The sequence below is a fragment of the Leuresthes tenuis genome, unplaced genomic scaffold (assembly GCF_036924035.1).
Source record: "Leuresthes tenuis unplaced genomic scaffold, fLeuTen1.0.hap1 SCAF_19, whole genome shotgun sequence".
Classification (NCBI taxonomy): domain Eukaryota; kingdom Metazoa; phylum Chordata; class Actinopteri; order Atheriniformes; family Atherinopsidae; genus Leuresthes; species Leuresthes tenuis.
Genome location: NW_027325373.1, coordinates 10,924,581 through 10,939,738, shown reverse-complemented (window position 1 = coordinate 10,939,738; position 15,158 = coordinate 10,924,581). Strand labels below are relative to the sequence as shown.

General features: G+C 37.1%; 2 protein-coding genes across 3 annotated transcripts in view; one reads left to right on the top strand and one right to left on the bottom strand.

Moving 5' to 3' along the window:
* Positions 1–15,158, top strand: part of mat2aa (methionine adenosyltransferase 2Aa) — a 73,965-nt gene that overhangs the window by 11,056 nt on the left and 47,751 nt on the right. The gene's annotated exons all lie outside the window — the stretch shown is intronic.
* Positions 49–3,817, bottom strand: LOC140276546 (prosaposin). Of its 2 annotated transcripts, none has more exons than XM_072371271.1 (10): positions 3,697–3,817; positions 3,547–3,602; positions 3,075–3,149; positions 1,857–1,979; positions 1,652–1,762; positions 1,467–1,547; positions 1,134–1,323; positions 690–748; positions 544–607; positions 49–447 (listed from the first exon to the last, which is right to left on the bottom strand). In XM_072371271.1, the coding sequence occupies exons 1-10, from the start codon at positions 3,746–3,748 to the stop codon at positions 437–439; spliced, it is 822 nt and encodes a 273-aa protein (XP_072227372.1). In that variant the 5' UTR covers positions 3,749–3,817; the 3' UTR covers positions 49–436. The 2 variants fall into 2 exon arrangements, with proteins under 2 accessions (XP_072227372.1, XP_072227373.1); XM_072371272.1 differs by having other exon boundaries at positions 1,140–1,323; positions 3,697–3,816.

Below are 15,158 nucleotides of genomic sequence, written 5' to 3'. Positions count from 1 at the left end.
AAGCCATAACCTGTAAAAGTGGATTTATTCATCATGAAAAATTACATGTTTTATTAAAGCCATGTAACATATTTATTTTGATATGTTTGTGAAAGGATACAAGAAAATGCATTATAAAAGCTGAAGAAATCAGGAAACTTGAATAGTAAAACAATCTGGTTATCGCAAATGGTTATCTTATGTAGACAGAATAACTGGAATTAATATAAGAACCATTGGAAAAAGCTTTCATATCTTCGCAGCATTCTTTTGAAGCTGAACTTCAGATAATCCTTTTGTTGGATTTTTTTCATTGCAGTTGGTACATTTCTGTAAAGCAAAATCAGAAAATGCGGAACGATACTGAATTGGGATTTTAAAGAAATGCCACCAGGCAGAATTATTTGAAGCTTTGCATTGAGCGACTATCGTCATCCGTGACTTTGACTCGTCCTTTTTAATCCAGTCCTGTAGAGAACAATGTGGAAATACTTCAGCACTTATTTTATCACATGTAACCGCAGATTTTATCTCCTCAAAACAACATCATCAGCTTTGACCTACCTTTAAGTTTTAGACTGTTGTAATTCAGAGGCTTCCATGCAAATTTCTGACAGTAGAACACAGTCTGCACAGAGAGGAGGGATCAAATGTCACAGAACATCCATGAACTTAACCAGTTTTTCCTCTTTTGATTGCTGTTTACTTACTCCACATTTGAGGGCTGTTTTGATGTCCCTGCATCTGTACGTTGTCAAGGTGCATGGATCTATGAGTTTAAAAAAAAAATCAACCACTGGAGAAAAGTAGCTTATTTTATGCAATGAATAAAATAAATTTAACATTTCTAGCTTTTTTTTTCTTCACAATAATTTTACATGTAAAACTGGCTTTTATTTTACCCCCCCCCCTTCCAACTTTTTTTTTAAAATGCAAAATATTTGTTCTGGTGATACCTGTACATGTACATGCCAGCCTCGACCTGGAACCATACAAATACCCACAATAAAGTGTTCTAAACTAAGAAAATAATTATTAGCTATCAAAATGACTTTTAATAATTTTTTATGGTGTTTTAAAAATTTCCATTGAATCACTTTCCCTTGTAGATGTATCTACTTTTCACATTTCTTAATGAAAACGCATAGAGGCACACTGACCCACTTCGGGAGCCTCCTGCCCTTTACACAGGTGGATGAGGGCACAGATGGTCTCAGGGGTCGCATAGCCTAAGATTGCATCCAGCACTGTCTTGCTCAACTTGCCAACCACAGCATCGCACTGGTTGCGGAAGTGGGATGGCAATATCAGACAAATCTCTTCAAGCAGCTTGATTACAGCGCCCTGAAGAAGAGAAGCGGGAACACAATACAGAGTTGGGTTAATGTGCACTGTTATCTGGTGGTATTTTAATGTCTAGCAGCAGTATGAAGAGATATTTTACTAGTTGGACAGCATGTGTTTCCTTGTGGTACAAAATGGCTCACCTCAGTCCTCTCTTTAGGCAGCAAATCTTCCAAAGTCTTGAAAAGGAAAATGCAGATGGAGCATTGCGTCGAGGGTTTCACCTGTTTGACAGACACAAATAGCACAGGAGTAAAGTATAAAGAGATAACACTGGGAATCTTTGGGTTTTCCTTTTAAATGTCTCTCTAAGTTATATTTTACTGACGTCTCTCATCACAGCAGCCTGAAGGGCCTCATTGGCAAAGTAGCTCAGCATCCTCTCATTTTTATCACAGGAGGCACAAAGCCCAAGGATTTTGCAGACCTCTGCTGGTTTCTGTCAAGAAGGAGGGCCCAAAACGTGTTAAGAATATCGGTAAGTCTGAGTATTACTGTGGAAAGCTCAAAGATGAATCAAGCCTGCAACTTACTACAACACCAGTAACAAAGGTGATGGCCAGAGGAAGCGTCTTGTCCACCTCGTCTTTGCAGAGTTTGGCAGTTGGCCCCGGCAGGTGCGCACATAGACGGTCCACGCCGTCCATGATCTTTTTCTAAAATAAAGTGACCATGAATACTGACTCGACATTTTGTGACAGTTCCCTCTGCTAAACACAACCTGACATCGAAACAAAAGCTTTATTGCTGTCTTTTTTTTGCTACAAAGTGTGTTTCGGACCTAAAATATATAATAGTAGATGGCAAACAATCAAACATCTGCACCTTAACTTTGATATGAGTTCAAGCAATACATTTCAAACTTTTATTTATAGGACAAAACTTGCAAAACATTAATAAACTAATGACATATTAAGTAATTACTTAAATCACTTGACCACTACCAGTATAGTTTTGTTATTCAGTTTAATTTAGTGGCAATACTGCGCTCCAAACCCTGGAATGTCTTGGAATGTCCTAGTTAAAGCTCAGCTGTATACTCTGTTGAGAATCTGTGGTTTGAACTAAAGATAACTGAGCAAAAGCAGAACCCATCAAGATTAAAATAGCAGGACCTGTATGTCATGTGCCAAAATTAGAGACATGCCCTAAGAACCATTGCAAAATATTTTTCTACAAAGTGTTGACTTTGGGAGAGAATTCTTATGAATACCAAAATGTTCTTTCTTTCTGCATTATAGCTTGTTTCTCCTTCAGCATGGTAAGCACGAGGTGTTGATCATGCTATCTGTCTTTGCTGAAAGGTTTTACTTCCCAGAAATCAAGAAAAAAAGGGGTATCTCTAGTAGACAGGTGAGAACCAACACTTTTCATTTCAACTTTTCTTGGACATAAAAAATAGGAAGTGGCTCTTCATAAAAAGAAAACAGGAACCAAACTTTACTTTGTGTGTTTCACTCCTTGCACCACTGACTACAAATAATTTGCATGTGTGAATGTCAAGAATGTGCTCCAGTTGATAACAGAACGGTTGTAGAATTATTTCTAGAATGCAAGACATTTTCTTTTTGTTTTACTGGTTTAAAGAAAACTATTCAACCACAGATCTTAGCAGCCGTGTGAATTGGCACATTGTGTATTCTAGTCCTGACCTATGAATGTACAGTTGAACAGAATTGATTATGCTATCAGCGAGCAAATATGAACTCTCAGGTATGTGTTTGCTCATCGTTGTCTATCATTGTACTCACCTGGAGGTCTGCATTGGAAAGCAGGTCAGCAAGGAGTTCAAATATTTTGGTGCAGTCCTGGCAGACATCCCCTGTCTGAATATATGTGTAAATTTCACATTATAAGACTATATTTGAGACTTGAGAAAATCAACGTGTTTAATGTTCACCTAGAAGCATATTTCCACAGGTAGAAATGTAATTTCTTGCTGCATCAATTCCACTCGATTTAATTAATTGTTCTTTGAAAGGATTCGCCTTGTTTCATTGTGAAAAGAGTGACGGTGATTAATTATCATCATCGTTCCTCCAAAAAGGTGACGACGTGCATTATAAATTTAGCACAAAATATGTTTCTTCATATTTGAATTAAGTAGTTTTTGTTAGTGAATTCATTTCAGAGGGTCACCTTTCACCTCAACACTGAAATGCGTGTTTTCAGTTGAAGCTTTAAAAGCAAAATCTAAATCTTGTAAAAAATGAAGATACTCACGATCAGAGCCTCTGGAATACTCTGCAAACCACTGGTATCAAAAGTCTCAGTCAGAGCTGCAGGAACAAATGTTTGTCACTGAAAATTTGTCTGCACACTTCAGAAACACACAATATATCTTTTCAACATTGATTTCATTTTTAGTCTTACCACTTCCTTGGAGACTAATCGTGAGAAGCAAAGCTAACACAAGCACGGCCATGGTTGGTTATGTTAAGGCTTTCGTTGACACTCTTCGCATCTCACATCTGTGAAGGAACTGCGAGTACAGTTTATATCAGTCATGGCTCACGTGTGAACTGTTGCTCCCTCCTACCCAACTTTGAAAAAAAAGAGGGGTTTTTTGGCCTTTCAGCATCTCAGAAAAGTGTAATTTTCACTTCCTCGTACCAAAGTGCAAAAAGTAAACAGAGTTTATTTGAAACACTTTTATCTTTAACACACATGCTCGTTTTGCCTTTCCCTCCATAAAACGATGAATGTCTGTGTGCTTAGCCACCTAGCGCCAACACATTTGCAAATAATTGTTTTATAACACCTTTAAAAAGATTTCTAACCTCAGTTTGCATTTTGAAGAGGAAATTAGACAATTGGAAACAAGTTTTGAAGCCTGTGGAAGCAGTTAATTTGATTGATTTTTCCAGATGAAACTCCAACAAAGAGCCATGCATTCCAATCCTTCCTGTCCCAAACATCTCACTGAGATAACCGAACCGACAAAGAACATGGAGAGCCCGGTTTTTACCACAGTTTTCTTACAAGCCAATAAACTTTAGTATAGGAGTGATTTTTGAAAAATAAGACAATCTTAAAAGTAGCTAAAGGGATGTTAGTGTCCCTCAGTGTCTGGTCTTCGATCCACCACTTTTCAGACAGATAGACCTGAGCTTTTCTTGTAGCTCCTTTACGCACTCGTGTTTGATATTTCGTGAAATATTTCTACATCTATTTAATCAACTCAAGGTTTCACTTTGTGATTATCAACGATTTGTCTGTATCACCGGTGGTTTGACTTCTCTATTTGACTTTATCACAGACACACGATTTTCTGTAACTTGCAACCTTTTCAGATGTTAGTTTAGCACTTTACTCTTGAGTTTCAGAAGCACACTCATCCCTTTAGAGCTCTACCATCATACAGCTCAGACAGATTCCCATGCTTACAGAATAAAGAAGCTGCCTTTACAGCCTGTTTTAATGCTTGCTTCCTCATTTGGTAAATCAAACCCTGTCTGAAGTCAAATATGCTCTAATCAATTTTGTCAATGTTGGGTTTTTTTGGTACGACTTGACTTTTTTTCAGTATTTTTGTTGTGATATTGTATTTTGTTAAAACTTCTAATCAATGCCTTTGAACAATGAAAAATGCCTCATCTTTTCAGGGTCTCCCTCATATATACAGTGTTTTATCTTTGTTGTTTTTTATTTAAGGTTTATAGGGATTTGTACTGTTCAGCTTTTTCGATTGTAAGTGTATACGAGTCTTGGTGAAGCATATTTGTAGCTCTGGCAGCCATTTTAGACCCATGAGGGGTTTTCTTGTTTTGGCAAAGATGTGTAAATGTTGTGGACTGCATGTGACTTTTTAGAGGAATAAAAACTCCAAGAGTGAGGCTTTGATAACATTTCTGTTTTTTGCTAATGCAAATTATTGTTCTTATTTGTTCAAGGAAAAGTTCACATTTTCAGGTATGTCTCAAAACAACATTTGCATGCACACATGGCACCGAAAGAGCGATTTCTTGTCATTTCTGCTATCCATACTCACCGTGGAAAGATGCTTTCCTATTGAAGTTCCACTTTTCACAGAGACAACTGACTGGGGAAGCAGGAAAAAAAAGGTACGTCACCACACTGAAACTGAAAGCTTAAGTTAGTTGTGATTCTTCATTGTGACCTGTGTGCCTTGAGTGTGATAGGTGATACCACGTGGAAGATCCTCCAACTTGGACTGCTGTCCCTGTGCTACGAACAACTTCAAATGGTCTCTCTTTCATCACATACACAGTTGTTTATACATCACCTTCCACCATAAAGCTTTGTCCCTTTTCGTTTCTCTCTTTGTTCTTAAAATGCTGTTATGCATGTCTAAACCAATCCATTAAATTAGACCATTTTGGCAGTACGGGGATCTTCCATGTGCTTGGTCACAAAGCTGCTCATCTGTGGTAAACAGCTCTTCAGAAAGGCATTCTTCAATTGATTTCACTAATTTTGTGTAATAATTTTGTGATTTTCTACAAAACTACACTTCTTCTCCCATCTGTATTTAATATTGTCTGGGTCCTGTTAAAACATGTATTTTTCCCATCTAATTCCTTGTTTGCTTTAAAACAAGTATTCCCCATTTCCCCGTCTAATTGAGCCTAATTGAATATTACACATTGACATTGAACTTTACTGGATAAGCAGGTCTTCATTGCATTCAGCAGCCTATATGTGAGCATCTATGTGTAAGCTGTTCTTCTTTGCATTTATCAGCAGCAAGCAATTCTTCATTGCACATGCATATGAAAATAGTAAAACAATTCTAATGCGTTAGCTAAACATTCTATGTCAGGAGTGTCTGTCATGATGCTGGGAACAGAACCTCTTTCCCAGAATAGTTCAACCTTCATTACTCAACTGATCATAACTCAACAATGAGCACATTTCAAAATATCACTCCTCTACATGTATTCAAAAATCTATGGATAAATGTTTAATATTTCTTATATTTCTTGATGTCATTCTGTGTGCATGTGGCCTAAACCCAATCTCTGTGTGGCGATTTTAATTTAAACAAGTTGAACTCTGCCTCTGATCGTTTAAAAAAGGTGTGTACAAATATCAATCTTTCTCAGGTAATTACTGATCCTACAAAACCAAACTTAAAAGATTCTTCAAGGTCGTCCCTGATTGGCTCAATCTTAACAAATCAAAGGCAGAAAACCCGCAGTATCTGAACTTGGTGTTAGTTATCACTGCTCAATAGCCTGTATCAGAACTGCAAAAATGAAAACATTAGGTCCACGCTTGGTATCCAAACGGAACCTGAAACATCTCCATGAGCAGGCTTTTTTTAGACTGATATGTTGAATAGTTTTACTCATGACACTGTTAAAATCCCAGATGAAGATCAAGCTCTAGACCATTTTTGTAATCTTTTAATTGCATAGTTGATAAACACGCCCCTTTTAAAAAGTATAGAACTTAGAACAGGTCTAGTCCCTGGCTTTCGGCAGAACTGTCTTCTTTACTTAAAAATAAATAAACCTTTAATGCTAGCTAGGCATATGAGGGACCCGGGTCATTGTCTTGCTTTTAGGAAGCTTAGAAATAAATGTACAGCAGAAATAAGAAAGGCCAAGTCTGATTATTGTCTAAATTTGATTCCCAAATCTTACTCAAATTCCACAAAAGTCTGTCCTACTGCTCCTGTTTTTAATTAGACTCTTATGCTTTTGCAGTCTATCTTTGTCACTCCTTTTAAGCTTATTGTATGCTCTAAATGTTGTGTTTTAATCGTGTCTTCAAAAGGTTTTGTTTTTTCTGTCTCAGCTATATTGTAAATGAGGTTGTTTTCTCCATATATCTCCAAGTTTAAATAAATGTTATTACTTGTGTGGCGCCTGCTATGTCAAGGGGACAGTGGTGGTACTCTGTCCTGCATCATCTTTATTTCTGCTAATCCATGCTTCATACCATGAAATTGGTAATACTATAATAAGAGTAATGATTAATAATACGCAGCTGGTTCCTCTTAACACACAAAATCCTGGTAATCTGAATGGATGCCACGATCTTTGTCCATCCATTTCAGTCTTATTTTAGTCACACCCTATGTTCTCATGTTAGCCGTTGTTTTCTTCACTGAGGATGAGATGAATCCCCTCCTGTTGAAAGAATTCCCCTTTGTAGTCAGACTTTTGCCTCAGAGAATGATGGTGGGTAACTAATCTTTGCCTTCTTCTGCAGGTCGTGGTCTTATAGTTTACAGTGGGATAAGTGAATCCAGGAAGTCCTTTAGCTGCTGTGGGTTTTGTAAAGTAGTACCTGAAATGGATCTCCCCCTTGGGCTGGACCAGTTATTTTTCTTTATCACTTTGATGATGATCCAGTCTCTGGGTTTTACTGTCTTCAGAGATTCCTCCACCAGTTCACCTGGAACCGACTAAACAGAAGAGATCTCTCAAGTTGTTAATATTTGTATTCTGCTAAGGTTTCTTATCTTTTCTTTTTTTTTCTTCATCATGTCCGTTGAATGGTTTTAACTGTGGGAGTATAAATGGTCTTCCATACCTTCTCTCAAAGGGAGTTCATCTTGCGCTAGTTGGAGTAATATGCATTTTTAGGATGGTAAACGGTAAACCCAATATTTCCCATTTCTTCCATGATTTTTTTCAATCTTGACTTAATTATTCCATTGTGTCTCTCCATGAAACCTGCTGATTGTGGATGATATGCACAGTGGTTTCTAGGGTCTATTAGTGTGTCATCAGTGAGATGACATTGTTTACAAAGTGTGTCAAATTATCACTGTAGATCTTTTCAGGAATTTCAAATCTAGAAATTATTTATTTTACCCGTGCTTTTGCTACTGAGAGTGCATCTGCTTGTGCACATGGAAATATTTCAGTCCATTTGGTAAAAACCTCTGTTATCACTTGGCAGAATCGTTTCCCTTAACATTAATTTAGTTAAATGAAATCTACACAATAATGAAATCCAAACAAATATGTTGAAGAAGATACACTGGCTTAGGGAATTATCTTCGTTTTGGTCCTAGATTGCCCTGTGGATTGTATTTTACACATATTTTACTTGTTAGACAAAACTTTATTAATTTATTTATTATTAATTTTTTCAATAATTAGTAAAACCATATGCTGTAAAAACCTTGTTCATTATTGCTACCATCCCTCCTGTTGAGAGCTGACATGGTCCATGGCTCAGTACTGCAGCATATTAAAACAAACTCTTTGGCAGAATGGGTTTCCTTCCGGTCATTCATACAAGTCTAGCTGTGCATTGTAGATTGCACTTTTATTCTGCCATACCTGTCTTTCTATTTGTGGAACTGTTTTTTTGCATATCACATAACACTTGATGGTTTATTTCTATGTGAGGTTCTTCCCCTCTTTTTTCCCCCTCTTTTTTGCTTCTTCTTCTGCTTCTCTATTACTATTTGAGACAGAGTCAGTGTTTTTGTATGTGCAGCACATTTACAAATTGCTACTTTAGCAATTGAATAACATCTAATAATGCTAAAATCTTTATGGTTTATAAATTTAGCTGTGGATGTCAACATACCTGTTTTCTCGTTGCTGTGTTAACACATGTACAGTTGAGAAAGCATACTGACTGTCAGTGTAAACTTTAACAACCTCTTTGCTCTTTAATTTACAAGCTTCAGTTAAAGCTTAGAGTTGAGAGAGACTCAGAGTTGCTGGAGTCAGTTAATGCAAAGGTTTAATCTTGCAGCAAGCTCAAGAATGTGTGTGTGTGGGTGGGTGTAAGTCTGTGGGTGTGTAGGTCTGTGTATGTGAGTTTAAAGAACGTATGGATAAATCTCACTGGCCTTATATGGCAGGTCAGAACTAGTATGGCACGGGTCCAGTCTGTCTTTTATATTTTTTGAAAGGTCCAGCACTCGGGCGTAACCCTTCTGTCTGTTTGGACTCTCATATGCATTCGGTTAACTGGCTAGTTAGCTTACCAAGCATGTAAATAATGACCAAGCCTGTTTTCTCCGTTATCATCAAAATCATTATTATTATTATTATAACTATTATCACTTATATAGTTTGGTTTTAAATCACTGATTTGACTTCTTAGGCTCCATCTTGTGGTGCTTTAAATTAACTGTAATGGCCACACCCACACAAGGCCACGTGTTCCTACATGTGGCTCCATGTGGCCGCTGGGGGAGACAGTCTCTTACCCGATACTGCATTTATGGCTGCATGTGTTTTACTTCCAAACTGGATTTTGACAGCCACTAAATGCTCTAAACAGAACAGTTTAGAATAAACTTACGCAAAAAGGATGGTGTCTGAGAACTGGGACATTGGCACTCTTTGTCTTTAAAAAGTGCATCAAATGAGCCTGCATTTGAGGTGGATGAGGGTTAAGCCTTCATCCAATGTCCATGCCAATGGGTCATCAATTCTGAGTTGGAGAAACATCAAAACAGCTTGGTTAATGGGTACAAATGAAGCATTGCAGATGTATGTAATGCAGCAACTAGTAAACCATCAAAAAACTTGAAAATAAATCCTAGTTTGTCAAATAATTATTCATCTTATCTAAATTGAGCAAATATTGCAGCCATACAACAACTGAATGCCTTTGAGTCAATTTTGAATTCTTGACTCCATTTTCAAGATTCAGGGGACAAAAAGAGGAAGTTGCACAAAATGTTGTGCAAAGGCCGTGGGTGGATATTCTGACATAAGGTTATTTCCATAATCAAAACTACCAAGCGTGCGATACTAAGCATGTCTTTACATTTTTACAAATCTAATAACCGTGACTGTCCCTGTCTGTTTGAGCCTACCTCTGTTCTCTGCTGTTACTTTCTCCTGATGACGCCAATATGAAACATTTAGCATAAGTCCTTCACTCTTTCTTCATCAAACTGAATTCAACTTGATCAAATTTATATCCTTGGGGATTTGGTGCCCTGACAAATGACCGTATGTTTCTTTTTTATTCTATCTGCTATTCTCTCTTTTTGCATAGATGATTGACACGGGTACTTCAGAAGCATTTTATCCACTGGCGGAAATCCAAATCTATGACGACAAAAGATTGTCTTCAGCCAAGATCCACCATTGACAATTTTTATTCTCAGTTCCACAGATAAGTTCTGTTGTTATCATGACTTCATTCATGACTGAATGAAATTATTGTACTAACTACTCAGTACTATTTACTGCAAATTCATGGGTTGGTGCATGGGAAAAGAACATCTATCATTTCCCAAATCAGTTAAAAACTAACCAGGATAAAGGCAGGTCATCATAGAGAACCTTACATTTATTTTTTTTATATTGTGGCTCTCAAACTCCAGTCCTTGAGGGCTTCTGTCCTACAGGTTTTAGATGTTTCTCCGCTCCAATACACCTGATTCTGAATTCATCTGAATCAGGTGTGTTGAAGCAGGGAAGCATCTAAAACCTGCGGGACAGCTGCCCTTGAGGACCGACATTTGAGATCCCCGGTTTATGTACATCAGTTAAGCTGACAGGAACTTCGTGACTTCGTGATGGGGGTGTGCTTTCAAAAATACAACATTCATCATCAAGGTTTAAATTTCAAGCAAAAACTGAAAAGTAACATTGCAAAGTCAGTGAGTCTCATAAAAGGTATCGCATGACTCATCACCCTTGTGAGATTGAACCAAAAGTTCCTAGGAACACTTGAAAAAGGGAAGTATTGTGGACATATTTTCTTTGACTTGTTCAGTGTTACAACAACACCAACCACAGCTGATTACAACAATGAGAAGGAAGCAAGCCTGGTTTGCAGAGGAATGCACTGTTGAAAACAAGAGACCCCCGTCTATGGCTTGGCCTCAATCACATCTTCTCTGTGCTCCCGACACAACAACTATATTTGCATATGTAAAAAGCAAGAATGTCAATCTGAGTTGTAAAAATTCATCTCTACCTCAAATTCACATGAATTTCAGTCTTTTGTTATTTTCAGTTCTATGTATCATTTATAGATGGGGCACTGTTGTTACCGTAAAAAGATAATCTCATCACACTCCGTTGGATTCCCTGTCACGGTTGTGGAGGAGTGGACCCGAATGCAGGATTGAGAAGAGAGACAGGCAAAAGTTGGCAGATGGTCTTGAGATTTGAATAAACACTCACTGCAAAAGCTAACAAGCAACACAGGAAATCATACAGCCGAGATGAAACGCAGCAACATGAAAATGATCTGACAAAGAAAATAACTGAAAATCAGGAGTATGTTTGCCGAGGGAGTGATGAGGGGATTGGAAATAGGTTAGAGTTAATCAGCAACTGAAATCAGGTATAACTTCACAATTATTTCTTTAATTCTCAAGAAAGCTCTACTAAATCAAACAGGAAGTAACTAAAACACATAAATGCAAATTATAGCTAAAAGTTGTACAACTGTGCCCACTGGGAAAAAGCAATGGAAAAAGTTTGTGATGAATGTATCAACATTTGAAACAGCAATGGCATAACTAAGTTATACTAAGTTTAGATTGGCCCCCTGAAAAAAAAAATCCCACTAGTGTGTAAAATCTACATAAAAACAGAATACAATCATTTGCAAATCACATAAACTCCAAAAGTGGCAACTTTAAAATGTCTCTAACACAGAAAAATCTCAAGAAATGAGAGAAATTCAAATAGGTGGGGTGTCTGTACAGAAAAATAAAACATACATACACACACGTCCAGATATAATGAGGGTTCACTTCCGTATGAGTGTGTATGTTTGTATTTTGGCTTCCCAGCATTAGTTGTATGGCACTTGTCTTCGTATTACAGTTCGTAATAAGTTCTATACAGGGGTTAAGGTGACTTTGGTTGCATTGATGTTTGCAAGAATACAATGATAAAATATGTGATGTCAAACTTTTTTTAAAGGCTTTCACAAAGAGAAAGGTTTTAAGGACATATCTGAAGGCTAAGTGCATCTGAGTTCAGTGGACAGGATAGCCTGAGTTAGTACCTCAGAGAGAAGAGGAGTAGAGTATATCGTATACAGTGTTAAAGCTCGCACAGTCTTACTGTGCACAGCTTGAGCCTAAAAGGGCCACTGCACTGAGTAAAAATGATTTATTGTACATGTAAAATACAAGTTAGAACATCTGTGATTTCTGTTTTCTCTGATGCGATGACATGTTTGTGATTGCTATTAAGAGGGTCAAATAATCTCAGTTCTCTTTCTATTTATCATTGTTACTGTGTGCACTGTGCAGCGTGGGGTTGCAGTCAGGAAATGATCATGAATCGTATTTGCTGGTCAAGTATTTCCCTCTTAATATCAGAGACACCATCAGTGAAGGCACAGTTGGACTTTTACCTCGTAAAATGCATTTTGTATTAACCAGGGTGTTTACAGTGGGTGCCTCAACTAATATATGGGATGACCTCATGACCTACTTTGTCTTTATCAGTGAAAGACCACATTATGTGCAGTAAGTAATGTGACTGACCTAAATTCTTTATCAGTGGATATTTCTTGCCTTATCTTTATAACCTGTAATTCATGGTGAAAGATGTTGGTCCTTCCAGTAAATCACACCGTGCTATCAAAGAAGCAGCACAAAGAAAAATGTATATGTATATATAGAATATTCTTTGTACTGCTTCTTTGATCTTGTTTGTTTGATAACTTTTACAAAAAAAGCCTTCTCTTCGAAGAATGTATGAACTTGTAGCTTATTAAATCACTTTAGCTTTCTGCACATTACTGCTTCCCTCACACACATTGTTTGTGACATTTCTTATAGGTGAATCACATTATGGGCTTTTCTGTGTTAAATGTATTTTACCTTGCATATGACAAAGGTATAGTCTTTTGTTATGCCCTGCTACATAAAAAGCTTTGCGCCAGGATGTGGTGGAAAAATCACCGGGCATTTATCAGGTCTTAAAAATATGTAAAGATAATCTCAGATGAACAACAAACAATAGCATATTGCACCATTTCCTTATTCAATTATCAGAAACTAGTGCAGAAGTAGGGTGTGAACAATTTAGTACCCCCATTATACGTTCACAGAAATTAAGTGGGCAAATAATCAGATACACCCAGTTGATTACTCATTATAAAGTGTTAGCACCTCTATAAAAGCAGAGTATTCACAGTTTGTCTGATATATTCAAGTGTGTGTAAACACAATAGCATGGAGGAAAGACATCAGCAAACATAAAAAAAAACATAAACATAAACAATGGTCTTGGAGAAGAAATTGTTGGTGTCAATCAGGGAAGGATTGTAAGGCCATTTCCAGACAATGTGCCTCCATCATTCTACAGCGAGAAAGATTATTCACAAGTGGAAAACATCTTTGTTGCCAATCTTGTCAGGAATGGATGTCCCGGATATCTCAGACTGTGTAAGTCTCAGATAGCATGTTAAATGTCAAAGCTGAATTAGAAAAAGGCTGAAAAAGAAGTATGGCTTGTTTGGAAAGGTTGCTAAGGGGAAGCTTTTTCTCTCTAAAAAGAAAATGACAGTATGGCTTAGGTTTGCAAATTTACATCTGAAGCACAAAACTTCTGAAATAATGTCCTTTGGGCCAAAGTCGAGATGTTTGGTCATAATGCACAGATACAGGCCTGGTGAAAACCAAACACAGCATATCAGCACAAACACCTCATACCAACTGTAAAACACAGTGGAGCATTGACGAATTCAGCTTGTTAGCAGCCACAGGAGCTGGATTCTATGCAGTCATAGTCATTGTCTGACAACTGAAGCTTGCTGACACCGGATCATGCAACAGGACAATGCTTCCAAACGCAGCAGCAAATCTACAACAGAATGTCCGAAAGCGAAATAAATCAATGTGTTGCAATGGTCCAGTCAAAGTCCAGATCTCATCCTGACTGAAAAGATGTGCCAGAGCTTTAAGAGTATTCTGATTAAACAGATGCCTGAAAACCTCAATTAACTGAAGCATATTGCAAAAGAAAAGCAGGTCAAAAGTTCTCCAAAAATGTGTAAGACACTGATGACATCATACAAAAAATGATTACTTCAAGTTACTGCTACTAAACGTGCCTAAAAGCTGTTGAAGTATTGAGCGTACTTAGTTTTCACACACTGTTTCTGCACCCTGGCTTATTTTTTGTTAAATAGATAATAACAAAGTGTTATATGTCATATGTTGTTGTTCATCCGAGGTTTATTTACCTATTTTTTTTTTGCCCTGACATCTATAACCAAGGAATTGAATGAAGGTGTACTTTCTTTATCATGTTGCTTTATAAACATTGACTGGATAAGAATATCCGTTAAATGGATGTTTTGAAATAGGCCATAAGATATTGAAACCATTAGCTGATATTATTATGTTTCTTGTGAGACGTGCAAAAAGGCTTGATGGTACTTCCTCTATGTCACCAAGAGCAAATTAATTCTATGCAAAGCCATGGTCAACATTTTCACTCACTCAGCTTTCTAAATCCAAAACCCAATAATCCTATTCATCTACAGATAATTAACGTGCATGAATCAGCTGTCAGCAGTCATTACCAGGTGGGACACAATAAAAATACAGGTGTAAAGAAAGGACTAGGTGATGATTTTTGTAACAATTTTTTATATTTAAACGTGTATATCATGTAAAAGAATTACATTAGGCTTGTTCCACTTTATGCTCAGTTTGAAAAAAATGAACCCAAAATGGAGAAATAAATTGTGAAAATGATGCCTGATCTTCTGTTCCTTAAAGTGTTTTCTAGTTTAGTAACTTTCTTGAAAACTTTAATAACAGCAGTTTCCAGTAGATTTAGATGTGTTATACTACCTTAAGTTGTGTCTATTTTGTACCTTAAAAAGGGTCTAAACATGTGTAAAGTTTCTGAAAAGATATCAAATGTTATCCATGACGATAGATGAACAAAAGAATGTCA

Excerpts from the sequence above, each read along its gene's own strand:
- LOC140276546 (XM_072371271.1), bottom strand. The coding sequence starts at position 3,748 with ATGGCCGTGCTTGTGTTAGCTTTGCTTCTCACGATTAGTCTCCAAGGA. Across the intron at positions 1,763-1,856 it reads CCTTTGTTACTGGTGTTGTA|AAACCAGCAGAGGTCTGCAA; the intron begins GTAAGTTGCAGG and ends CCTTCTTGACAG. Across the intron at positions 1,324-1,466 it reads TGCCTAAAGAGAGGACTGAG|GGCGCTGTAATCAAGCTGCT; the intron begins GTGAGCCATTTT and ends TCTCTTCTTCAG.